The sequence below is a fragment of the Onthophagus taurus genome, chromosome 3, assembly GCF_036711975.1.
Source record: "Onthophagus taurus isolate NC chromosome 3, IU_Otau_3.0, whole genome shotgun sequence".
NCBI lineage: Eukaryota > Metazoa > Arthropoda > Insecta > Coleoptera > Scarabaeidae > Onthophagus > Onthophagus taurus.
In genome coordinates this window covers 7,866,061-7,893,746 of record NC_091968.1, presented here as the reverse complement: position 1 = coordinate 7,893,746, position 27,686 = coordinate 7,866,061, and the positions used below count along the sequence as shown (strand labels likewise).

At 33.5% G+C, this 27,686-nt stretch overlaps 2 protein-coding genes and 1 long non-coding RNA gene across 6 annotated transcripts in view; all 3 read right to left on the bottom strand.

The window, feature by feature from the left end:
* Nucleotides 1–27,686, bottom strand: part of LOC111417220 (uncharacterized) — a 124,394-nt gene that overhangs the window by 5,182 nt on the left and 91,526 nt on the right. For both annotated transcript variants that reach the window (XM_071194806.1, XM_071194807.1), the window contains exon 3: nucleotides 15,165–15,354. In XM_071194806.1, the coding sequence (XP_071050907.1) occupies nucleotides 15,165–15,200 (36 nt within the window). In that variant the 5' untranslated portion in view covers nucleotides 15,201–15,354. The remainder of the gene's footprint in view (nucleotides 1–15,164; nucleotides 15,355–27,686) is intronic.
* Nucleotides 1–27,686, bottom strand: part of LOC111417579 (uncharacterized) — a 245,495-nt gene that overhangs the window by 127,328 nt on the left and 90,481 nt on the right. The gene's annotated exons all lie outside the window — the stretch shown is intronic.
* On the bottom strand, nucleotides 26,180–26,442 carry LOC139429407 (uncharacterized). Its single transcript, XR_011640053.1, has 2 exons — nucleotides 26,382–26,442; nucleotides 26,180–26,324 (listed from the first exon to the last, which is right to left on the bottom strand). It is a non-coding gene; the product is annotated as an uncharacterized lncRNA (long non-coding RNA).

Here is a 27,686-nt window from a genome sequence, read left to right as displayed (position 1 = left end):
ATTCAAAACACATCCCGCGTTATAACTAAAAGACCTCTTGAACAGTTGGGTACGGTACATTACGGATTATGAATGTCCGTTCTGTAAGTAATTTCGTTGGTGAGGTAAGGTGGTAGCTTACTTGACGTAATTTTATAAAAAAAAACAACCAAAATGTAACTGACGACGACTTGACATAATCAGCCAATTCAACTCCCCTAGCTTATAGGATACTCCTACGATACTAGCCGTACGTAGTAATACGTCGGCGTATTCCAAATATAAAACTAACACAAGAATTCTGAATACGTCGCGCGTAAGCAGTCAACAGGCAGTGGCCGTAAATTGTGTCACAGTATGTATAATTGGATAAAATTACAAACTCACAAAGATTTTTTTTAATATCGACGTTCAAGACTTCTCTATGAGCAAACAGCATTTTCAATTTTGCGTAAGCATGCCTCCTGATCAGTTCCCTTGTGTTAAGGGTAAAGTTTAAGCTGTCGTCAATGTAAACGCCAAGATTCTTGACACAGACCCTCCTCTCCAATTCAATTCCATCTATAAAGATATGGGCCATATTGCTGACAAACGCCTTGGATTCCCTACCCCCGAATACCATGTAGACCGATTTATTCCCATTTAACAAATGACCATGTTTTTTAGTAACATTTAAAAATTTATCTAAATTACTGTTTACATCTGCAACAGACTCTAGCACATTATTTGAGTTAAAGCTGTGGTAAAGTTGTGTGTTATCCACATAGATATGAAATTTTGAGCAGAAGCGGTCAAAGATCAACATTTGAGACGTATAGATAGTGAACAAAAGGGGACCCAATGTAGAGGCACACCAAACCTCAATACGGCTGGATCCGACACATCATTATCAATAACTACATACTGACTTCTCCCGCACAAATAATTCAAAAAAAAATTTAAGCTTGTATTATTGAACCCAATATAATGAAGAATTGCTAAGAGAAATTGATAGTGTCAAACGATTTAGAGAAGTCAAGTAAAACCGAAACAGTAGCCGCGCCATTGTTTGTTGCAGACATAATATCATCAATAATTGTCGATAGTGGGGTTGCACAACTATATCCAGGCCTAAATCCTGAAGCGTTGAAACGTATTTGTTCCGCCACGATCCTTTCCAAAATTCCCGACAAAGTACTCAAAATACTAATTGGCCTCACATCCGAGAAGGAAGAAGCAGTTGATGATTTAGGCATAGGAACAACTTTGGCAGATTTCCATTTCTCAGGAAAGACAAAAGTTAGTTACATGCAGGAGGAAGGGAGTTAGGTGTGGACAACAGAAACCCAGCATCCTAAGGCTTATACTATCAATTCCTGACACCTGACTCGACATCCTCGTCAAGATAATATTGATCTTAGATTCATTTACTTTTTGGAAATTGAAATTTTTCACACTAGGTCTGACATTATTAGCATAACATAAAAGACAGTCTCAGACTCGTCGGTGGGCAGGGTTTTTTTTTATTGTAAACGTTCAACTTGAGCAGCTCCCTCCACAAATTTTGAGTGCTCCCGATTCTCATTTGCTCAGTTAAGTAAGCTCTTTATGAGATAAGTATGAGGGGATGAGAAGGGGAAGAGGTTGGTAGCCAGGCTTAGGTGTGGGAATGAAGAAAGGGCCAACAGATATTGGATGGAAGATGAGGATTCACCATCTGCTGGTGAAGTGTAGTGAGTTGAGGCAGGAGGTGATGAATTGGAGACCGGTGTTGGGGGTGAGGGCGGAGGGAATCAGATGGATGGAGAATTGATAGCAGTAAGTATCTCCCGTAGAGAGGGAGAGGTTAATCAAAACTACGTTAGGTATACGCGTGCGAGGATGCCAACAAACCTCCCAGAAAGTAACTTTTACCCGTAATTTCCTATCTACTTTCTTAGCTGATATCTTCCTTACTATTAGAGATAGCGAAAAACTAAATGCACCATTTGAAAGCTTAATTCTTTCTCTATCTAAAACCGGGTTGCCGATAAGTTCATACTAAGATCAATAAAAAAAACACCGCTCTGTACTGTATGTATATATGTACCTAAAAATTATCACAGTTCAAGCCCTTGTGCAATTGTTTTCAAACCGAATTTTAAAAAACTGTTATCGCAATCAGAAAGAGCGCTCCGTCAACTATCTTAATTCGGGTTTTCGTCGGTCAATATCTATCGGTGTCATGCTTAAATCACCCTTAATATACAGCTCTACACACAGAAACGCTGAATTGCTCTTCCTCTAAACAACTTTGTTATTTAATAGGGAGAAAACTATAGAAGTATATCTATCTTATCGAAAATTTTCTGCTCTTTCTAATGGTGTATAACACGCGGCGACCACGCGTTTGCACATGTTTTTGGTCAAAAGTGATTAAAACGTGTGAATTTAGTAGTTTTTAGCCAAAAAACGTTTCTGTCATACTCAACTAACAAGATTTAAAAGTGGCTAAAACGATAGAGAAAGAATCAAGCTTTTAAATGGCGGATTTAGTTTTTTGCTATCTCTAATGGTAAGGAAAATATCAGCTAAGAAAGTAGATAGCAAATTACGTGTAAAAGTTTGTTGCCATCGTTGTACTGGTTTTAGGCATAACATTTCTAATACAAAACCATTTTGAAAACAAACAGTTGTTGAATCAACTTCTTCATTACTATCTCCCGGTTAGGATAGAGAAATATCTTGAATACCCAAGAAGGAGGTAGTACAACTACTACAAAATGTTTTTGATTCCGTCTCGAAGGTACTAGACGTAAATCTGTCGGCACGCAGACCAATTACTCGCCAGTTTCTCATAGTAAATCTCTAGAAACCGGACACCGGAGCACTTCTCGGCGTCTCGGATCCTATTCCGGAAGACAATAAAGGCCCGCGTGACTGGAGAATGCCCCCACGGCCCGACGTAACCGATGGACCAGAAGAAGGCGATTCTCTTCTAGAATTACCCCAACGGGTCTGAACGGGTCTCAACGACGACGTAAAATACGGTAGTGCCACGGTGGTCCCCCGCAGACGATGGTCGCCTGACAGCACTTGTTATCGATTGATTCCGGACGCCTCCCGAGTGACAATTAACGCCCGGAGGTCTCCACCCGACGAAGACCACCAAGGAATCCGCACTGCGAGAGTTTATGACGTGCCAGTCACGTTTCGGCCATAATGTTTGCGGCTTTTTTATTGTATCCGATCCGATTCGAAACGATTAACCATATAACTACACGTTGTTTTACAACGCTATAAGAAATACTTTTAAGATCAAATATCAATAAATTTATATAGGTTAATTTGAATTAGATTTATTTGATTAGATTGAAATTATTGGCTTTTAAGGTCCCAATTATTTCAAATTGGATTAATATTACCCACCTTTCTAAACCAATTAGAATAAATTTTTTCAATGCGGTATCGTAAATAATAATTTATCACAATATACAACATTTCAAATCAAATAATTTGAAATTTATTAAAGAAATATTTGATTTATGTAATATTTAGTATTACATTTTAAGTAAATGTTAAGCGAAAATGTCGTAATTACAAAATATTTAAACATTAATATCTTCCCGAAGTCAACTTTCTAGATTTCTCATACTCACATACATACAAATTTCCGATTTATTATACAATCGAGTTGGATGGTGGAAAATCGGTGTCTATAAACGGTTACCAACGCCTTTTAAAATCGCGCATAGAAGTTATTAAATTACACACCGCCGCCGCCGTTGCACAACGCGGGTGAACGTACCACAATCCGAGAAATATTAATAAGTAATATTTCAAATACGTTAACAAGATATTACCAATAAATAAGTTAAAAGACAAATTTCTTCCTTTACCATCACCCCCTATTAAATCTTTCTGTTTCTTATTCTCTCTTCTATATCATAATTAGAATTCCAAGACTATCTCTTCGCAAGTTGATGCATATCTATACGTGCTCCGCGCCGTTTTCCGCGTTAAATAGCTAATAATGGGCACTTTAGAGACTTCGGTACGATGCCTGAAGCGATTTGTAATGGGCAAAGTGCCGCGAAACCGCTTAGAGAGTTTTCAAGAGGTGCGCGCACCATCGCAGATAAATCAGGCTGGGTCGTAGCTGGTTGCATTTTTTTTATTCCTTTTATTTCTCCTCCTTTTACCTTATTTTCATTCTGCGTTGGTAGTACACCTGTCCGCGAGAAGAACCGACTTAAAGGATTTTACGTCTTAAGATGCGTGCGTGCATATTTTCCTTAACCCAAGGATAGATGCTGACAAATTATTACAACAACGTAGAGAGACTTTAATCTTTAATAATTTATCATTTTCAAAAGAAGATTTAATATGTTAACTTGTTAGAAAGATTCTGAAATTATTATTTAAGAGGTTTTCCAAGATGTCAAAGGTCTTCTTACCCCGTTATATTGACTATTCCTTATTGGAGAAAATTGAAATTGAATAAGTCCAAAAACTTTGCATAGGAGAGTGTAATGAAGTGTGTATAAGTCAATTCAACATCTGCCAAACAAAACTGTTTATATAGAGAATGTTAAGTTTTACACAACAAATATGTGCATCGAGAATATATTGAGTGCTTATCACATTTGATGATTTATGAGTTTCAAATCACCAAGTAAATGTCTCGCAGATGGGCATTTCATGACTAACGGTATGTTAACCGTCACTTTACAGAATCCGACGAGGAAGTAACTCAATACGTGGCGCTTATAAATCGCAGTTATTTTATTATTCTTTATAGCTTGAGATGTGCCATTACTTATTATGATTTTTATTGCTATTTGAATATTTCACCAACTTGTTAAACATAAATCCGTTATCTTTAATCCAGCAACAAACTATTTTACTAAAATATTTGGCGTCGGCGATCCTCTGAATGTTAATTCATATTATTGATCTAGATTTCTGGCAAGAATTAACGGTATTCTGATTCCAATACAGTACTACATTGCTTCATTACCTCAATTCTCAATCACTTAACCAGATCATACAATTAATGGATTAAATTTTTAACTGTTATAATCTGATTTGGATATTGTTTCATTAACTGTATGGATGTAAAGAAAACTTGATTTGGAAAGATTTCAGCAAAATGTTTTTAATCACTTTTTTTCTTAAAATTTTTCTAATCAAACATCCTATATATGATATATCATTTTTAAGTATATCTTTAATCATTAATTTGATAACCATCGTATTAAAAAGATATTTATCTCAAAGAATGACTCGGAAATATATTGCTGTACAACAAATGACCAAATCTCATAATACAAACATTTACCACAATTATAATGCATTACTGCTTGCAAAAAAACAATAATTACTGAAATTTCAGCCGAGGTTAAGCTCCAATCGTTAGTTAAATATACAATCCAAAGACTACTTTCCGTTCAAAATTAAGTGCTTGAACATATCACAAATAGTGGTAGTATTATTAGAAGAATGAACATATATTTCAACCAGTACTGACTGTATCATTCCTAAACATTCATATAGTTGTTATAATTACAAGGGTGCGGCATTCAACTTTTTCTTCAGACGAGCTGTACGAACACCTCTTAGGCCCACTTTTACCACCTCCTGATAAATTTATCCGATAGATAAATCCAGTTCTTAGCCAATGAGAGCGCTTAAAACCGCCGTAACCATGGCAACTATCCTCTAGATAGTTTATCAGGAGGATGGTAAAAGTGGGCCTTAATAAAGGTAACTTTACAGAAGAAATACGTAGGATTGCTCAGATTGGTTTGAGGAACAGTTTTAACATCGACGAAATACAAAGTTTTTACAACAAACTTCATAGAAATAATATAATCAAATTAATTTTTCCAGCCACTAAGTTGAATGCTTTTTACATAAAGGTCCCTTTTCACCTCAATTTACAATATCTTTTCAAAAATAACCTTAATAAATTTAATATTACACTCGCATTTTCAAATTCTAATAACATAAGTAAAATTTTAATTAACAATAAACACAGATTTAAGCAAAAGGAGAAAAGTGGCATATATAAAAGCTAGTGTAATGAATGCGAATGTTTTTACATCGGACAAACAGGACGCAACATCAATATAAGATACAAAGAACACATAAAAAAAGAAAATTCAGCCTTTTACAAACATTTAATTTCAAAAAACCATTCACCACACCCTAATATCAATATTATAAAAAATTTTAAAAAATCAAAGTTTATGGATTTTTATGAACAAATGTACATCAACCTATATAAAAAAACATTTCCTGATTTAATTTTAAATGATGTCACTAATTTCAATAACCATAGATTCTATCTGAAATTTATTTAATTTTTTAAATCTCCATATGAAGTGTTGGCCTGTTACACAGTAAATTGTATTTTGTCAAGTTCGCATTCGTAATGAATTTTTATTTCTAAATGTTTTATTAACCTGTTCTTATTAATCTTTCTCTCCACAACATAACATGGTGAAGAATACACGCATTAGGTGATTACTCTTAATTTTTATGTTTACGTTTTTAATTTTCTATTCTCATTCATTTTAATCCTCAGAATTCTTTAATTTTATTTTAATCAATTAAAACATGCGCATGTTACATTTTTGAGTAGATTTTTAGTTCAATTCAATCGTTCGATCTGCTACATTTTGCTTTTTTTATATCTTTTTTCGAAAACTTTCCAAATTTTTATTATATCGTTCAAATTTTCATTATCTTTTCACTTTAATTCATTTTTTAAAATATAACCCTTTAAAATTTAACTTGTAATATTTTCAATTTTGTTAGAATATTTTGAATTTTCTCTTTCTTTCGCTCTGCAACATTTTGCTATTTTACTGAAGATTTTTGTTACCATTCCAACTTACGCAAGTTTTTGCCCCTAAATTTACGTCAGTAAATATTTTATTATAATTTTTCTTTAATTAAGATTTTATTATTTTATAATTTAATTTTACAGTCGTGCCTGAAGACGACTCATTCGTTGGAGTCGAAACAATATTGTAGCACTGAAATTTATCAATAAATTTTCATCATAATAATATTACATTTTTCAATTTTTAATATAATAATGAACCTGGAGAAATCATTGGCTATATATATTTCAAGTAGTCTTGTGATGGTGCAGCGGGACAAAGTTGTTATAAACAGATTTTTGAACACGAAGAAAATGATGACTCAATTTTGTTTTAGTTTCTATAGTGCTATTATGAATCATAACTGTATTTGAAGATAAACAGAAATTTGTTATTTGGCAAAATGAATCTACTTCGTCAATAAAATACCGTCGACCAGTAAAAATAATTTTTCATAAAGAAACGAAGGAATTTGTCAAAAATTAAAATTTCTCCGATGACTACTGAATTTCAAGCAAATCTGATACCCTGTTATTCCTTATTTTCTTTAACCATGATTGATGGTAAAATTTGTAGCTGGTTATCTGATACTGAGATATGTAAATGGCAAATAAGGAAAGGAGATAAGGGAAAACTAGAAACAAGGCAGAAAGAAATACAAGAAAAATTTCTTCGTAACATGGGTATTCTGGTTGATATGCCTAAGCCAGGTTTTGGGACAACCAATGACAGCAATACAGCTAGAGTTTTTTTCAGAAGTCCTGAATTAGCTTCTGAAATCACAGGAGTGAATGAAAATTTTATAAAATGAATAAGTACCATTTTAATTACCATTTCCTGTGGTTTCAAAGTAAATAGTGTACTTTTCAAATCTTATTGTATAGATACTGCAAGGATGTATGTTAATTTGTATCCTTGGTATTATATGCCACAAAGTTTACATAACATATTACTTCATGGAGCAGATCTAATTAAAAAATCGGTTTTACTTATCGCACAAATGTTCGAAGAGGAACAGGAATTACGAGATAAAGATTCAAAGCAATACAGACAATCCACCTGTTACTCGTATCATCCACTTTGCCATCAGAAGTTAAAAAAATGATTAAATGTAGCTTAAATGATAGTAGTGAAAGTGAATCTTATAATAGTGACATCGAGCGTTTTTTTTCCATTTTCAATTACGTATTGGTACACTTTGAAAACTGATATTGTTTGATTTTGTGTAGTTATATCAAAAACCATTGCCTTAAAGCATTTACGGCAATTTAATTTTATTTAAGGCAAAAACAGATACTTCAGTTGTCACACATAAATATTGCTACACTGGAAACTTCTAACAAAGTTGCTCTTCAAATTGCTAAAGCAAAAAAGCCATACACAATAGGTAAGGGACTAGTGGCCGGCTGTATTAAAGATGTTTGCTTCGAAATGCTGGGAGAGCAGGCCGCAAAGAAAGTGGTACAAGTACCACTCTCAAATGGCTCGTCGAATTCTCGACCTCGCTCATGATAGGTCTGCTGCAATGATGGGACGACATTCTGGAGTAGTTACACAGATTAAAAAGCTTGCACCTGAATGCAACTCGACACACTGCTTCATTCACTGGGAAAATCTGGTAACAAAGAAAATATCCCCAGAATTAAACTATGTGCTTGTCGAGGTCGTGAAGATTGTTAATTATATTAAGGCAAATGCTTTAAACTCGCAGTTATTTGCTGTATTATGCGATGAAATGGGAGCTGATCATAAGCAGCTCTTGTTACATGCTGAGGTGCGTTGGTTGTCCAAAGAAAAAGTCGTTTCAAGGGTATTCGAGCTTCGGAACGAACTATCGGAGTTCCTTCAGAGCAAAAAACTAAATTCGGCCCAATTTTTCCTTGATGTAAATTGGGTGGCCAAGCTCGCTTATTTGGCTGACATTTTTGCCATCTTTAATGATCTTAATACGTTGATGCAAGGTAGGATGATTTCATGTTTTACCACTGCAGCCAATTCGATGGACAGAAACGATAACTTAAAGCATGGAAAGATCGTTTATTAAGAAAGTATTATGGCATGTTTGACAACTTACAGACATTCATCCACGATACAGGAGAAGAGCTTGATGTTATGTCTCTAAGAAAAGTTATTAGTGAAAATTTGTCGAAATTGGAAGAACGTTTCGAATTTTACTTCATGGTAGAAGAAAATCCACGAAAAGGAAATGTATGCGTATGAAATCCTTTCATTGCAATAAAAGGCGATTTATCAGTTGTCATAGAAAACAAATTGTTGGAACTCGTCGCTGACGAAGGCTTAAAAGCAAGCTTCGAAGATGATAATAAATCACTTGCATCTTTTTGGTTATAAGTTAAAACAGAATATCCTGAGCTTTCAAACATTGCCATGAAAAAACTACTTCCTTTTTACACGACTTACCTCTGTGAGGAAGAATTTTCAATAATGAGTGTTATTAAAACAAAATATAGAAATAGTATTCATGATCCATTTCGCGTGGCTCTGTCATCAATTCAACCACGAATTTAAACACTTGTTAAAAATAAGCAGGCTCATCTTTCCCCTTTAATTTTTTGTTAATAATATTATCACTATTTTGACATTTATAAATAAAATACTAATTTTGCTGTTACCAATAGTTCTAAATCTCTCCTTTCCTTTATATGTTACCAATGGTACCAATAGTAATTTCAACATTTCTTCAAACACTTTTTTCTAAAAAATTTCTTAATAAAACACCCTACGTATCATATACCACCTTAAAGTACCAGCTTTAACCTTCAATTTGAGACATAAATCATCTTCTAAGTCTCAAAAATACGCATGGAGCATAGTTATGAAATTTTTACTTTCTTGAAAATTTTAAACTGAAACTAATTTCAACATTTCTTCAAACACTTTTTTCTAAAAAAAAATTTAATGAAACACCCTACATATCATATACCATCTTAAAGTAGCAGCTTTAATCTTCAATTTGAGACATAAACCATCTTCTAAGTCAAAAAAATACGCATGGAGTGCTATTATGAAATTTTTAATTTTTTTAACAATTTTAAACTGAACCTAATTGCAACAACATTTTTTCAAACACTTTTTTCTAAAAAATTTCTGAATGAAGTACCCCACATATCATATATCATCTTAAAGTGGAAGCTTTAATCTTCAATTTAAGACATAAATCGTCTTCTAATTTTCAAAAATACGGTCGGAGTGCTGTTAAGAAATTTTCACTTTTTTGACAATTTTAAACTGAACCTAATTTCAACAACATTCCTTCAAAGACTTTTTTCTAAAAATTTTCTTAATGATATACCCTACATATCACACACCATCATAAAGTAGAAGCTTTAATCTTCAATTTGAGACATAAACCATCTTCTAAGTCCCAAAAATACGGTTGGAGTGCTATTTTGAAATGTTTACTTTTTTTGACAATTAATTTCAAACAATCTAATTTCAGCAATATTTTTTCAAACACTTTTTTCTAAAAACATTCTTAATGAAACACCCCACATATCATATACCATCTAAAAGTAGAAGCTTTAATCTTCAATTTGAGACATAAAAGAATTTCAAAAATTTTTTTCTATAAAATTCCAATGGGATCGTATTCATCAGATCTTCTATTCCATTCAAACAAAATGAGATGTTTTGCAAATGATGAAGACGAATGTTCACAATGTTCATTCACACAACATTCTTTTAAATTCCTGACAGGACAACTATTGTACAAGGTTGATAATAACAATTGTTCAAATGCACTTAAAAATTTGATAAATCGAACTGGCAATTACATCTGGCTTTTGCATAATCGGGTTATGATTTATTTACCGCATAGGGTCCACCCTTTTTTTCGCCCACATAAATTGTCGCCGCGTTTTGCATACAACTCCTACTTCATCTCAACAGCACGCTGATCGCGAGACAATGAACCGATTCCCCTTTCTTAGTAGTACTATATCTACATATACCAAAGTAAATTATTCGCCTTTCTTCTCTTCGCGGTGTCCCGATAAGTTATTTCGAAAGCGATTTTTGCGTCCGTTTATTCTCGGATGCGCGACACTCAGACGGCGGTTTATAAATAGCATCTTGAGAGGATGAAATAGAGTATTCTGAAGTTCCCTTCTTTCGCGAATCGGACCTCGGCGGCGAGACGCAATAAATACGTCCGCGAGTCGGTCCGTTATCTTGGACGTTATCACCGAAATAACCGGACCAATTAACCGGCCGGTTTACGTTTTGACGGATTAATCAGAGAGCGGCGAAACGGCTCCTTTATAATTAAGCTTTATTTTTTCGCCACACCATAACAACCGAAAACGTGCGAGCAACGACATAAATATCTTAAACGAGCATCAGTTTAGTTGATAAATGGTCCTACTATCGGGGCGTCTTCATCGGCGATCCGCGTGGAGCTAACGACAGGGTGTTACCCAGACAAATGACCCAAGAGTTATGGTCGTTGAAGAGTTAAAATCTTCATTTATCAATTTTAAGTATTCACAAAAAAATAATTATTTCAAACTCTTTATTGTAGTATGTGATTGAAATGTTCAACAACAAAACAGTTCCAAAAAGCCATTACACGCTTCATTGCCTACTTACAACTTCCTACACTTCCACTACATGGTTAGTTCCCTTTAAAGGTAAAGTGTAAACGCCCCTTAACATGTTCTCAGCTTACTACAACAAAATTACAATCTTTTTTTAATGTATTAGAGAAAAAGAAGTAAATATTGAAAGAATTATAAAATATTGAGCACTCATTTATGTTTATGTGAACCATAGATTTTTTTTTAAGATTAATAGTCCTGCTATACAATCTTCTTGGAGCCGGAGAGAAATATAAAGTAACGTTTTAATAAATCTCGACAGGCAATTTAACGTTTGAACTAGGTCCGACTCTCTGGGAATTGTTCGTAGAAATTTATGCCGCTCGTAAAACGAATATTTCCGCTCGCGATTGATGAAACACGCCCTCGACGTTACGCCGAAGAACCGTCGCGTGGGCGATGATATATAATCTCTTCGCGACCAGAACACGAAACCACTGATTAATAAGAACACACAATCGATGGCGGCATCTCTTTTTCATAAAATTGATTTAACGCCACCACCTATTGAGACAAGAGAAAAGAACAACCTATTAACTTACTACATGAAGAAAAAAATTTACCTACCACGAACAATCTTTATCTTAAATCATTTACATCACTTTCTAAATAATTGACACTTAATTACTTTCTATGAGAGACGTGAAACTCTCCAATAAGTGCTATTAAATCTATTTATGATTACCTTCCACAATACAAAAAAATATTTGCTATTAGATAGATACTATAATGCTGTGGTACAGATAGAACCACTGAGAAGCAATAATTCCACAATGTCGAAGATGTCAGCTATGTGTCAGATGTGCTGGTAAACATCTTACTGTTGAATGCAAAAAACCTAAAACTGAAAAACCAAAATGTAGTAAGTGTTCAGAAGAACATCCAGCTAGCTATAAAGAACTGCAAAAAAGAAGAAATATTCTTATTAAACAAAATACACAAGAATCTAGACCTAGACAATTCACTTCCAATACAATTCCAAACAACATCAGGTAAACAAGATCAAAACAGAGCTGTACTTACAGCACATCACACTCCTAATATAACGGAAACAATAACCAAAAAGACTCGAAAAACTAGAAAGTATTTACACCAAACCTGCTGCACTATCCTACAATGCTACGAGATGTTAGGATAGCCACCTGGAATGCTAATAGTGTTCTAACGCATAAAGAAACAATTGCAGCTTTCTTATCATTACAAAATTTGATTGATATTTTACTCATTACAGAAACACATCTCACAAAACAACAAACGATTAATATAAGATTTTACAAAACATACCACGTTAACCGCCCCAGCAATAAAGCAAGAGAAGCGCAATAATTATAAGAGAAAATATCGAACACCACGAAGAAGTCCCCCTGCAAAAGGAGGAAATACAGATGTGTGTAGTTGATGTGAAAATCAATAATCTTTGGTGGCGATTTTAATGCAAAAAACACAGAATGGGGATCAGAAGTCACAACTACAAAAGGGAAAGAACTACTGAAAGCCATTCAAGAGATTCAAGTCAATTATCAATCATCAGGAAATCCAACCTACTGGCCTACTGATGCGGATAAGAGACCTAATTTATTAGACCTCTTTATATCAAAGAAATTTTAACCCAATTTTTTGGAAATGCATGATAAGTACGACCTAGGTTCGGATCATACAGCAGTGGTACTGACTTTAAGTGAAAAGATTACTGAAAATGGATTGGGACAGCTTTAGATTGGAACTTGAAGGAAAAATCCGGTTGAGCGTTCAACTGAACACTAAAGAACAACTGGAAAATGAAGTGGAAAACTTTGTACGATATATTGCAGTATGGAATAAAATAGAATTGACACGTAAAACTGCTGGCAACAATTACCCTCAAGAAATTAGAAAACTAGTTGCAGAAAAAAGAAAAGCTAGAACATGGCATCAGACAAGATATCCATTCGATAAAAGTTGATTCAATAATAGACGCTTCTCGCTGTTTCACACGTGTTACAACATGTCGAATTGTTCGCATAAAATTTTGTGTTTTGCTTGTTTCATCGCAATTTGTAACCTCGCCCTTGAGGAAGCTTTAATATAAAGCGAAATATTGGTGAAATAAGAAAATTGTAATAATAAAGAAGATAATGGAAGAATCGGTCAAGAAATACCTTACTGAGTTAACCGCCAAGAAAGCTCAAACGTCCTATTATTCAAAGTCCACCTCTCAGAACTGATAATGGAACGTGGGCAAGAACTAATAAACAAAAAGCAGAATTATTTGCAAACCATCTAGAAAAAACTTTCCAGCCAAATGATGTAAGCTCCGATTGTGAAGAGATCAAAGAATATGTTAATACTAACGTATAAAACATGTACCGCCAAATGAAGTTGCTAAAGAAATTAGGAAGAATATAAGTGCAAAGAAAACACCAGCTTTTGACTTGATTACAGGAGAAATCTTAAAAAACCTACCTAGAAAATCAATCTTAAAACAAACGTATTTAATAAATGCATTAGAATTGCAGAGGTAATTATGATATCTAAGCCAAAAAAATCACCATATGATGTGGCTTCATACAGAACAATCTCGTTGCTTCCAGTAATCTCAAAACTTTTTGAAAAACTGTTCCTCAAAAGACTTACACCATTAATAGAACAAAACCAACTTATTCCTGAGTATCAATTTTAGAGAAAAATATCGTACAATTGATCAAGTACACAGAATATTTGATCTGATAAACAAATTTGCTTTGCTATATTTGTTGATGTAGCCCAAGCATTCGATAATGTATGGTCTAAAGGCCTAATACATAAAATTAGTAAATTATTGCCAAAACAGTATGTGGATGTTCTAGAATCTTATATTACAGAATACGAATTTACTGATTTAAAACAGATAACAGCTGGTGTTCCACAAGGTAGTGTACTTGCATTACTGGTATACACAAACGCTCTGCCAGAAGATAATGGTATATCAATAGTAACATTCGCTGGTGATACAGCCATGATGACAGTGAGTGATAATACTCAAGAGGCCACAAACAAACTGCAAAATGGGAAAATTGAAAATTAAAATTAATGAACGTTCATATTAACTTTACTAACAAAAAATTAGTTGATTGAGTTGTGATTGGTGGTAACATTCACAACTCAACAAAATATCTCGGTATACAGCTAGATAAAAAACTGGATCACCTGGGAGGTACATATAAAGATAAAACTGGAAGAACTGCGAATAAGAAACAGACAATATAGCTGGTTAATTGGAAGACAATCAAAGTTATGTCAATAGACAATAAAATATTAATATGTACAACCATATCTTCAAACCGGTATGTCTGTACGGGATACAACTAAGGGGATGCGCCAAAAAATGCCACATTGAAACCATAAAAAGATTCCAAAATAAAATCTTGAGAAACATCGTGAATGCGCCATGGTATGTTAGGAAAACAGATATTCTTAAGGATCTTGTGATCACTGATGTATATAGCGAAATAAAGCGGTTTGCACAAAAACATAAATCTAAAGTTGACAACCACATAATCCGAATGTGTCTCTTCTCTTTGAAAATGAAAACGTCCAACGAAGATTAAAGTAAATTAGTAAATAGTGAAAAACTAGAAGATTACTCACTTTAGTGTTTAGTTTTTAAGAATTTAATATAGATAAACTAATGGTTGGTCAATGATGACTAGTTTTAGTGTTTAAAAAAAATGTTATATGTTAAATAATTATTTTTAATACATACCGCGGACAGAGCAGCTACAAAATGTACTATTTGCATAGTAGCCAATGGCCGGCTGGTGATTAACTTGTCGAGGGTTTAAAGGAGACCCTCGTACCTTCCCCGGTCCAAAAAGCACATGAATCGTCCAATCCGTATTCACTCTGTGGACACCGTACCAAATTCTCCACCAAACTCCACGATGACAACCAACCTGAAACGGGAAACGAATCCACGATAAACTACCTTACTCAGGTATCAAGTTCATCGTTTATATATCGACACGGATAAGGAATGTAAAAAAAATACAAATAAAATACATAGAATGGTTTCGACAAATTAGATAAATCGAATCGTAATTGAGGGGCTTTTCCAAGTTTCAGGCGTAATTTAGGCGCCGCCCGCCCTGAAAGCGGGGCGCCAGGTACTTGTCCTCACCGGAAGGGGGCGGGGTTTTACTTCGAGTCGAGTGCCTATTTCGTAATTTTCAATCGGATTTATTAAGGATACGATTCGAATTCCTTAATCTGGGCGGTTATCGAAACTTATCGCGGAATTTCTAGACGGAATTTATTCGCGGAAATTGACTCAAACGATTGGAATTAACGTTTGAGAAATGATTAAGTGTAGTAAGGTGGAAATTGATTATTAATAAGGTTTGTAAATCTATGAGTCTACATATACAATATTTACCAATCAATTTTATTATTTTTGCAATGTCATGATACGGTTTTATTTTTAAATATTATGTTACTGGGAAGTTCTAGGGGAATCCTTTGATATTAATTATGTAACTTTTGTTCAAAGTTGTTTGATATGTGTCAATCAAGTCAAGCGTTGGGGAAATTTTAATAACATTTCTTTAAATATATTTTTCTAAAATTTTTTTTAATGAAATACTCTATATATCAGGACTGGCCAGACTTTTTGCAATATTAGCCGTAGTTACCTACCTGAAAATATTGGAAGCCGCAAGAGTTTGGTGTAAAAAAGGAAAAAAGGTTCTTCCCCGAAATCTGTATAAGACGTAGATTTTTCATTTTTTCTCGTTTAGTGAAGTTTATAGTTTCTTTATTCGCCACAAATAATGGCGTTTGCTCTGCAAATGTTCAGGCATTTTTTTTTTCTTCGAAGAAGGTTTATTATTATTTAAATTGTTAGTTGAGCCGCAATAATATCATCGAAGAGCCGCGAGCCACAGTTTGGCCGTCGTTGTTATATATCACATATAATCTTAAAATAGTTGTTTTGATCTACAATTTGATACATAAATCGTTTTCTAATTCTTCAATGCATTAGTACTTCCGAATCGAATCCGTGTAGTGTTACTTTGTTACTATGAATAAGACAAAATTTATATTTTGTTCAGTTGTGGTGCGTGATTTGACATTTTAGCATAATTTTTTATCAATTGTCAGGCAGTTATTTCTATATCTCTTATTGAGGCTATTTTCTACATACTTTGCGTTTTAGTCATTACGGAAAATAGATCGTAGAAATAAGCGAATATGAATATAATAGCGGATATAAAGCTTCAGACGACAGCCTCGTCGATGGGGGTGATACAAGCACAGCAGAAGAATCAGATAATCAAGAATCTGCTGAGAGCAGCGATGATGACCACAACACAAATCCGGCTGGGGCTAATTCTTTTATATCCCAGAACAAACAAGTTGTTTTGTACCAAAATCATATTTTAGTCAGATCCAACAAGGTTTGCAAATCACGAGATCGATACACTTGCTTCTTCTTTTTTGATTTATTTTCGTAAACCTCTTCTTGAAATTATCCTAAAGTGGACGAATAAAGAAAGAAAGGTGGTTTTCGGCAAAAATTTGATAAAAATGGATGTGCAAGAATTGAAGAAATTTATTGGAGTTTTGATACTAATAGGTGTATACAAATCCCATAACGAGGATGTAACACAACTTTGGAGCAACAACAATGGTAGAAAAATCTTTTGTACTATTATTGCTCGAAATAGATTTCAAAATATACTTCGTGTACATAGATTCGACGATGTAGCGGAAAGGTGAAGAAAAAGGAGATTGGTGTAAATTGGCAAATTGGTGTATGACGGTTGATGAACAGCTTGTCACTTTTAGAGACAGATGCCCTTTTAGGCAATATATTCTATCAAAACTTGGACGATATGGAATAAAATTTTGGACCATTTGTAATAGCGTAACAACCTATGCATGGAAACTGGAAATTTATCCTGGCAAACAAGGTACCTAAGGAAAGAGACAAGAATCAAGGTGAAAGGGTTGTAAAACATTTAGCAGAAGAAATTGAACACTCTGGAAGGAAGATGACCTGCGACAATTTCTTTACTTCGTACAATCTTGCAAAGTATTTGTTATCAAAAAACCTAACATTAGCTGATACGATCCGTAAAAATAAGCCCGAATTGCCATCTTCATCCAAAAATCATCAAGTGTTTTCCACATAGTTTCATTTTACAGACGATGTTGCTGAATACTCAGCACAGTGATAAAAATGTTGATAATGGCCAAAAAAGGAAACCTCAAGTAATTCTTGACTACAATAAAATAAAGGGTGGTGTGGACTACATGGACAAAATGACACAATCATACACCGTGAAAAGGATGACGAGGAAATGGCCTCTTGTCTTGCCTCTTGTCTCATCAGCGCCATGAACGCATATATACTATGCAAGCTCTTGAAAGCTAATTCAGTTTTTGATTTGAAAAAGAGGAGAAAAATTTTTAAATGAGCTATGGAAGGAGCTAGCAGAATACAAGGACCACGAAAAACTAGAAGCAAAAGAAGAAGCTGAATCATCTACCAGTTCTTCAAAAGACAGAAAAACAAGAACAACTTGTGCACGTTGTAAAACCAATGTATGGGGTGAACACTTTTACTTTTATGTAAATATTTTATTTTGCAATATAAAATATTTCATAATTAAATAATTAAATAAAAGTCCAATGTAATAATGCTTTTTTGACAATTTTAAATTTATCCTAATTTCAACATTTCTTCAAACACTTTTTTCTAAAAAATTTCTTAATGGTATTTCATTAAGAAATTTTTTGAGAGATAAATATTAACACTAATACATTTCCAAATTTAAAACAACAATCGAATATATTGTAAATTCAAATCTGAGAGTTAACCAAACCAAGTTGTCGACATCTTGGTAGCTTACATATTTTCTGAACTTGTAATGCTATAATGCAAATATGAAATCCATCCCACCTACTATGAATTCACGAATGAATTAAGTTATACAATTATGTTGACATATTAGTGACGTTCCATAAATTAATCGTTAAAACATTTTTATGATAGACATAAACGCATACATACTATGGAAGCTCTTGAAACCTAATTCAGCTTTTGATTTAAAAAAGAGTAGAAAATTTTCTAATTGAGCTAGGAAAAGAGCTAGCAGAATACAAGGACCACATAAACCAGAAGCAAAAGAAGAAGCTGAATCATCTACCAGTTCTTCAAAAGACAGAAAAACAAGGACAACTTGTGCACGTTGTAAAACCAATGTATGGGGTGCACACTCAGCTCGGATTAATTTTATGATATTTTAACAATATCAAACACAACCTAAACGTAACAGCATTTATTCAAAACCTTTTTTCTAAAAATTATTATAATCAAGCACTCTACATATCATATATCATATTAAAGTAGAAGCTTTAATCTTCAATTTGAGACATAAACCATTTTCTAAGTCTTAAAAATACGCTTGAAATGATTTTATGAAATTTTGACTTTTTTGACAATTTTAAACTGAACCTAATTTCAACATTTCTTTACACACTTTTTTCTACAAATTTTTTTAATGAAATAACCTACATATCATATACCATCTTAAAGTAGAAGCTTTAATCTTTAATTTGAGACATAAACCATCTTCTAAGTCTCAAAAATACGGTCGGCGTGATTTTATGAAATTTTTACTTTTTTACAATTTTAAAGTGAACCTAATTTCAACATTTCTTCAAACACTTTTTTCTAAAATTTTTTTTAATAAAATACAATACATATCATACACCATCTTAAAGTAGAAACTTTAATCTTCAATTTGAGACATAAACCATCTTCTAAGTCTTAAAAATACGCTTGAAGTGATTTTATGAAATTTTGACTTTTTTGACAATTTTAAACTGAACCTAATTTCAACATTTTTTCAAACACTTTTTTCTAAAGAAAATTTTTAATGAAATACCCTACATATCATATACCATCTTACAGTAAGAGCTTTAATCTTTAATTTGAGACATAAACCATCTTCTAAGACTTAAAAATACGCTTGGAGTCATTTTATGAAATTTTTACTTTTTGACAATATTAAACTTATCCTAATTTCAACAACATTTCTTCAAACACTTTTTTCTAAAAAAAATTGTAATGAAACATCGCAAATATCATATACCATCTTAAAGTAGAAGCTTTTATCTTCAATTTGAGACATAAATATTAACACTAATTCATTTCCAAACATAAACAGCAATCGAATAGATTACAAATTCAAATCTGAGAGTTAACCAAATCAAATTGTCGACATCTTGGTAGCTTACACATTTTCTGAACTTGTAATGCTATAATGCAAATATGAAATCCAACCCACCTACTATGAATCCATGAATGAATTAAGTTATTAATCGTTAAAACTTTTTTCATCGATATTAAAAAAGCCAAATAGTTCCCAATGTTTCTATTAATCTTAAAGATCAATGTAACCAAGATAATTAAAAAATCAGATTGATGATGTGGCATCAACTATGTAGGTACATCGTTTTCATTTCTTATATAGGAAACAAATCTAAGATTTATTTAACATATAAGATTACATAGAAAATAATGCAGAATGTCTAAATAATCTTTTAATATGTTTGTATTATCCAGAAGATCCATTAGATTAATGAGGTGGCATTCAATTATAAATGGATATTCTGTTATAATTCCTATACATAATTTTCTATACGCACATACGACTTGTTATGAAGTGATGTTTTGCTAATAATCCCATAATTACAACACTTACTCGCAATTATAAACTAAGTGCTTTCACTCAAGCGAAAAAAGGTGATTACGATCGACTCGTTCTACTGAAAATTATTAACATCTCTAATTAAAACCTCAATCGTTCATTTCATTTCGTATTAAGATTTATAGTCGCGCCGCGTTCTTAATCTCCAAACGAGCTATTAATCACGAATTAAAGTGTCGTGTCCCACTGCTCACCATATTTATATCTCAATATTCAGAAACGCACTCAAACTTCATTTTGATCTTAACGTGAAACGTCATCGCTGACTGAGTAGAAAGAATTGCGGATGATGTATCGTTTTTAAGAGTTCTTGGAGTACATAAAGTGTGTGTGAGCAGAAGGGCCATCATTTACGCAATAAAATAAAGCAATTAATTTATAAGCAAGAAGCGACTAAGGCGGATCGCGCGTATCGTCCATTAACGACAAGAAAAGAAGAACCTGGGAGTGAAGCAGCACCAAGCGGCTTGCATCTAGTCCAAGGAGATTTATGGTCGGCGTAAATCACTGATGCGAACGACGAGAGTTTCGCTAATATTCCAGAAGGGGTTTGCCACTGCGGATAGAAGCAAATTCGACCCGAAGAACCAGCGAACTTTAAGCTTCAGGCTTAAATATTTATGAAGCCGTAACTGGTAGGTGGTGATTATGCTAATGCTATTTACCCACCACTAAAGATTAGAAGAAATTTTTGACCACCATAAAAAAATTCTGTTAAGGAAAACCATCTATTAAGGAAAATAACCGCTTCTTGAAAACAATCATTTATTATAGCCGTCCGTTTTGATTATAAATTCACATATTATTCAAAAACACCATTACAAGCTTTTTGTTTTAGCGTTTAATGTCAAACAGGAAAGATAAAATGGTTATTTAAAGACCCGGATGCCTCCGCGTTGTCACGATTAACATTTCTGTCACACGTACAGTGCATTTGGCGTACTGCACGTCCCGTTTGAAATATTTCTGAATTACTTTCAGACGCTTTATATGCCGGACTTTGCCTAGGACTCGTCTTTTAACTAGATTACCACGCAAGTAATGCGATACCTTAGTGTGTGTGAGGTAAATCTTAACAATTCGTTAACTTTTTTCAACAATAACTACAATCTAGGAGCTCTTATTAAGATAAAAATATTAATTTAAAATTGATTTCAAAATAAGTTATTAAAAACGATGAGTCTAACGATGTAGTAACATGAGCTTTTATGGTATCTCGATTTCAATTAAATAAATTGATATGAATAAAAGAACGTATTAAGCAATGTTTGAATTTTAAATGTTTGGATATTGTTCAGAGTTGCCATTTTAATTCTTACGTACATACGTAATTAGGATACAAAGTAAAAACGAGCTCCTATGGCATAGAGACGCATAAATTCCCAAGGCAAAAGGCGCAATGAATTAATTAGCGTATAATCGTTGTTTTTATAATGAAGTGCAGGCGCCACAACAACATTTATTAGAGGATTAAAAAAATATTCGCCGTCTGTATGTCCCGACAAGTGTGAATGCTTTTTTTTACTTCTTGACTTTCTTGTTGTAATTATTTTCTTTTATGTCTTAATGACTATAAAAGTCAATTGCAAATATGGCATAAATGTGGAAAGTTTGCTAGGCGTTATACAATATGAAAACAATTTTCTAAATGACACAGATTTTTAAAATCGAAATGTGGGTTTGTAATTAAAAATTTTCTCCAAGGAAACTCAAGCTTGATCGTATTAGATCTTTTGATCTCAATACGATCAAAATGCATTAAGTTTGATTTTATTATTAAAATGATTGCGTAAAGAATATTCTAACAATTCAATGGCGTAGATAATTAATTCAGGAGCTTCGAACCCAGCATATAGACTTATTGAAATATCCATCAATAAAAATAAAACGTTTACTATATCGATAACATTTGCTACGCTATAGTGGCAAAGGTAAACTTTTCATGCCACTTATTTCTTGTTTGTCAAAGAACAGATCTGAATCATTCCACGCATACGTCTAATATGCAATATGTATGCGCGGAAAGGTTCGGAACTGTTCGGAACAACAAAACACTTAAACCAAAACAACTCTATAGAGGTGATGTCAAATAAATGAATAAACAAAGACGTTTATGCAAAAAGTTGATGGTATGGTCAACAAGAAAATCTGATGCTTCATAATGCAGATTAATACATATATGAAACATTGTTCTTGAAGTGGAAGGAGACATGGAAATATCGAAGAATTTTGGGATTCAATGGGCCTGCCATTAAGCCATTGTGTTCTTCTCTTTCCCTTCATCCAAAAGAAAAGTGCTAAATAAACTGGTAATGATGGAGAATAAAATGTATACATTCTTGTTCTGACTAGATTATAGATGAAAATCTGTCAAGAAATTCTTCCCTCAATAAATCGCAGAATCGTTCGTATTTTATCATTCTTTATAGCTTGAAATGTGCCATTATTTTTAATTCTGCTAAGTATGATTTTTATTGGTATTTGAATATTTAACCAACTTATCAAACATACATCCGTGGTCTTTAATTCAGCACAAAATTATATGTTTGGCATCGGTAACATATACCATATGTTATAGATTTCTGGCAAGAATTAACGGTATTCTGATTACAGTACTACATTGGTTCATTACCTCAATTCTCAATCTCTTAAGCAAATCATACAAATAATGGATTAAATTTTTGACTGCTATAATTTGATCTGTAAATTGTTTCATTAACTTTATGGATGGAAAGAAAATTTGCTTTGAAAAGATTTCAGCAAAATGTTTTCAAACACTTTTTTCTTAAAATTTTTCTAATCAAACATCCTATATATCATATATCATCTGAAATTAGAAGCTTTAATCTTCAATTTGAGATATAAACCATCTTCTAATTCTCTAAAATACGGTCGGAATGCTGTTATGAATTGTTTACGTTTTTTACAATTTAACAACAAAACTTAACCTAATTTCAACAACATTTCTTCAAACATTTTTTTCAAAATTTTTTTTTAATGAAATACCCTACATATCATACATCATTTTAAAGTAGAAGCTTTAATCTTCAATTTGAGTAATATTACATAAATCATTTTCTAAGTCTCAAAAATACGCATGGAATGCAGTTATGAAATTTTTACTTTTTTATTTTTTTTATTTTTAACAAATTAGTTTTATCTTTAAAATTAATTGTTAAGAAACAATATCTCGTAAAGTGAAGAAAATGTCACTTTTATGAGGTAAACTTTCATTTCTTCATCTCCTACTTTATTGAGATCATTTCCTAAGAAATTTTAAGATCGTTTACTGGTAGAAAAATAAATTTGTAAGCGAAAATAAAGAGTAGTATTTCAGCGTATTAGCTTTCGTTTTTAAGATATTCTCTTTCAAACCAATCAATGAGAGCATTTTTTACAAAAACTAAGTCTTTCAAGTCAAATATCTCAAGAACGAAGTTTGATATGAAAAAAATTTATTCTTCTTAATCAATTTAGAAATCATTTTTCTATGAAACTAGCGCATAGCTTTATCTTTAAAATTCATTGTTAAGAAACACCATCTGGTAAAGTGAAGAAAATGTCACTTTTATGAGGTAAACTTTTATTTGTTCATCTCCTACTTTATTGAGATCATTTCCTAAGAAACTTTAAGATCATTTTCTGGGAGGAAAATAAATTTGTAAGCGAAAGTAAAGAGTAGTATTTCAGCGTATTAGCTTTCGTGCTTGAGATATTCTCTTTCAAACCAATCAATGACAGCATTTTTTACAAAAGCTAAGACTTTCAAGTCAAATATCTCAAGAACGAAGTTTGATATGAAAAAACTTTATTTTTCTTTATCGATTTAAAAATTATTTTTCTATCTGATTAACTCATAATTCTAACTTTAAAGATGATTGTTAAGAAACACCATCTGGAAAAAAGAAGAAAATGTCACTTTTATGAGATAAACTTTTATTTCTTCATCTCTTACTTTATTGAGATCATTTCCTAAGAAACTTTAAGATCATTTTCTGGTAGAAAAATAAATTTGTAAGCGATAGTAAAGAGTAGCATTTCACCGTATTCGCTTTCGTTCTTGAGATATTCTCTTTCAAACCAATCAATGAGAGCATTTTTTATAAAAAGTCAGACTTTCAAGTGAAATATCTCAAGAACGAAAGTTGATATGAAAAAATTTTATTCTTATTAATCAATTTAGAAATAATTTTTCTATGAGATTAACGCATAGATTTCTTTAAAATTGATTAATAGGAGCACAATCTAGTAAAGTGAAGAAAATATCACTTTTTTGAGGTAAACTTTTATTTTTTCATCTTCTATTTTATTGAGATCATTTTCTAAGAAACTTTAAGATCATTTTCTGATAGGAAAATAAATTTGTAAGCGAAAATAAAGACTGGTGTGAAGTTATCCATAAATCCCAGCAATAAACTTAAAACATTAATAATTCCGTAACCAATACGATTTGGGTAACCAAATTTCACACACAGGTCACTCTTACCCTCAAGAACAGCTTACCACCCCCATTTGGTAAAAAAAAAATTTTTCAACCCTCATCCCCGAAAAAGGGATGTTTTCGCCCTGATGGGCACCTTCGAATTAAACGAAATTCTACCACATAATAGAACACACTTCTAAGTATTTTTATCAATTTTCAAAACACCGTAAGCCCTAACGGTTTTCGAGAAAAAAAAATCAGTATTATAAACCGCGGATGGGACTTTGGGGGGTGAATTTGACCCCGTTGGGCACCTTCAAAATTGATGAAATTTTAGGATGATTTAGAGGATGCCTTTAGCAATTGAAATCAACCATCCAAACACCGTAAGGTATAACGGTTTCCGAGAAAAAAAATGTGTTATTAGACACTATAGGTACACAGCGCGGCGCGGACTTTGGGGGTGAATTTGACCCCGTTGGGCACCTCCAAAATTGATGAAATTTTAGGATGATTTAGAGGATGCCTTTGGCGATTGAAATCAACCATCCAAACACCGTAAGGTATTACGGTTTCCGAGAAAAAAAATGTGTTATTAGACACTATAGGTACACAGCGCGGCGCGGACTTTGGGGGTGAATTTGACCCCGTTGGGCACCTCCAAAATTGATGAAATTTTAGGATGATTTAGAGGATGCCTTTGGCGATTGAAATCAACCATCCAAACACCGTAAGGTATTACGGTTTCCGAGAAAAAAAATGTGTTATTAGACACTATAGGTACACAGCGCGGCGCGGACTTTGGGGGTGAATTTGACCCCGTTGGGCACCTCCAAAATTGATGAAATTTTAGGATGATTTAGAGGATGCCTTTGGCGATTGAAATCAACCATCCAAACACCGTAAGGTATTACGGTTTCCGAGAAAAAAAATGTGTTATTAGACACTATAGGTACACAGCGCGGCGCGGACTTTGGGGGTGAATTTGACACCGTTGGGCACCTCCAAAATTGACGAAATTTTAGGATGATTTAGAGGATGCCTTTAGCGATTGAAATCAACCATCCAAACACCGTAAGGTATTACGGTTTCCGAGAAAAAAAAAAAGTGTTATTAGACACTATAGGTACACAGCGCGGCGCGGACTTTGGGGGTGAATTTGACCCCGTTGGGCACCTCCAAAATTGATGAAATTTTAGGATGATTTAGAGGATGCCTTTGGCGATTGAAATCAACCATCCAAACACCGTAAGGTATTACGGTTTCCGAGAAAAAAAATGTGTTATTAGACACTATAGGTACACAGCGCGGCGCGGACTTTGGGGGTGAATTTGACCCCGTTGGGCACCTCCAAAATTGATGAAATTTTAGGATGATTTAGAGGATGCCTTTAGCGATTGAAATCAACCATCCAAACACCGTAAGGTATTACGGTTTCCGAGAAAAAAAAATGTGTTATTAGACACTATAGGTACACAGCGCGGCGCGGACTTTGGGGGTGAATTTGACCCTGTTGGGCACCTCCAAAATTGATGAAATTTTAGGATGATTTGGAGGGCGGACTTTTGATAGAAAAAAAACTTTTGATAGAGAAAGAAATTTATTATATTAATGGTCTGTTTTACTTATAATTAAATTGTGTAATGGATTGAGAATATGATTATAATTACTTGCTACCGCGTTCCAGACCGTTTCCAACCCTTGTTCATTTAAGTAAATGCCATCCCTGTGTAGAAATTTGTATTAAATACATAAGAAAAGAAACATTTTTACGTTTTGTTACCCTTCCATCATGGTTCTGTTAACAATTGCTTCAATGTCGGTACAATTGATTTGCTTTTCAGTACAAAACCCTCGAATGTAATGATTGATTTCCTATAAAGGCATGGAGAGTATTTATTTATAGCATGACAGAGAAGTTATAATATCTTACGTTCACAGACTCGAAGTTTTTGCAGGGAGGAATTGTGCAAATTTGTATTCCTTTAGGATTTAAGGAAAGAAGGAAGCGGAAGAGGTGAGAATATTGGGACTTCAGTTGGGATGGTGATGTTTTATGGAGTATATCTTTAGTTCTTATCATTATAACGATATGACGTTCAACAATATCTCCACAAAATCAAGGGTAACATGTTTTTGGAATACACTTTGCGCGCCGCAAAAGTTTTAGTATTGTTTGACCGCCTACTGCTAAGTCGAGGAAATATTTTCCGTTGCTTGACTGTTTTGGTTGTCGTCCTAAAATATATACCATTAGTAGGAATTAATTTCACATCTGTTAGAACAAATACTTTGTAGTTAGTTCTAGTACGTAGCATTCGCCAAAAATTACTATCGCCCAAAAACAGTAATTTCGTCGACATCTTCACTGGTCACTGGTTTTAACAAGAGATAACTAGAACAGCTGATCTCTGCAATAGCTGAGGAATCTTTATATATTATAAGTTTACTCCTCACCTTTCGGGCAAAATCTAAAAAATGTGTATGACGCTCTAAAACAACACCGAATAAGTCGGCAACTATTTTCCCGGAATGCACTTATAATGCAAAAAATATGGACATATTTTTTCCTTAATACCTGCGCCTTTTGTAACTGCACGTGGCGGAGTTCTTACCCTTTGCCAGTAACGACTAAAAGCCCATAAAACTACAAAATGCCTTTCTTAACAAAATTTATTTTTTCCATGAAATATTAAGAGTTTCGCAGTTTTCATAATCTATTAAAATCGCTAAAGGCACCTACTATCTGCTCTACATACGTGTACAATTTAATAAGGAAATTGTTTCTCTGAAGCCGTGGTCGGTGTTTGGATGATCGATTTAAATTGCTAAAGGCATCCTCTAAATCATCCTAAAATTTGATCAATTTTGGAGGTGCCCAACGGGGTCAAATTCACCCCCAAAGTCCGCGCCGCGCTCTGTACCTATAGTGTCTAATAACACATTTTTTTTCTCGGAAACCGTAATACCTTACGGTGTTTGGATGGTTGATATCAATTGCTAAAGGCATCCTCTAAATCATCCTAAAATTTCGTCAATTTTGGAGGTGCCCAACGGGGTCAAATTCACCCCCAAAGTCCGCGCCGCG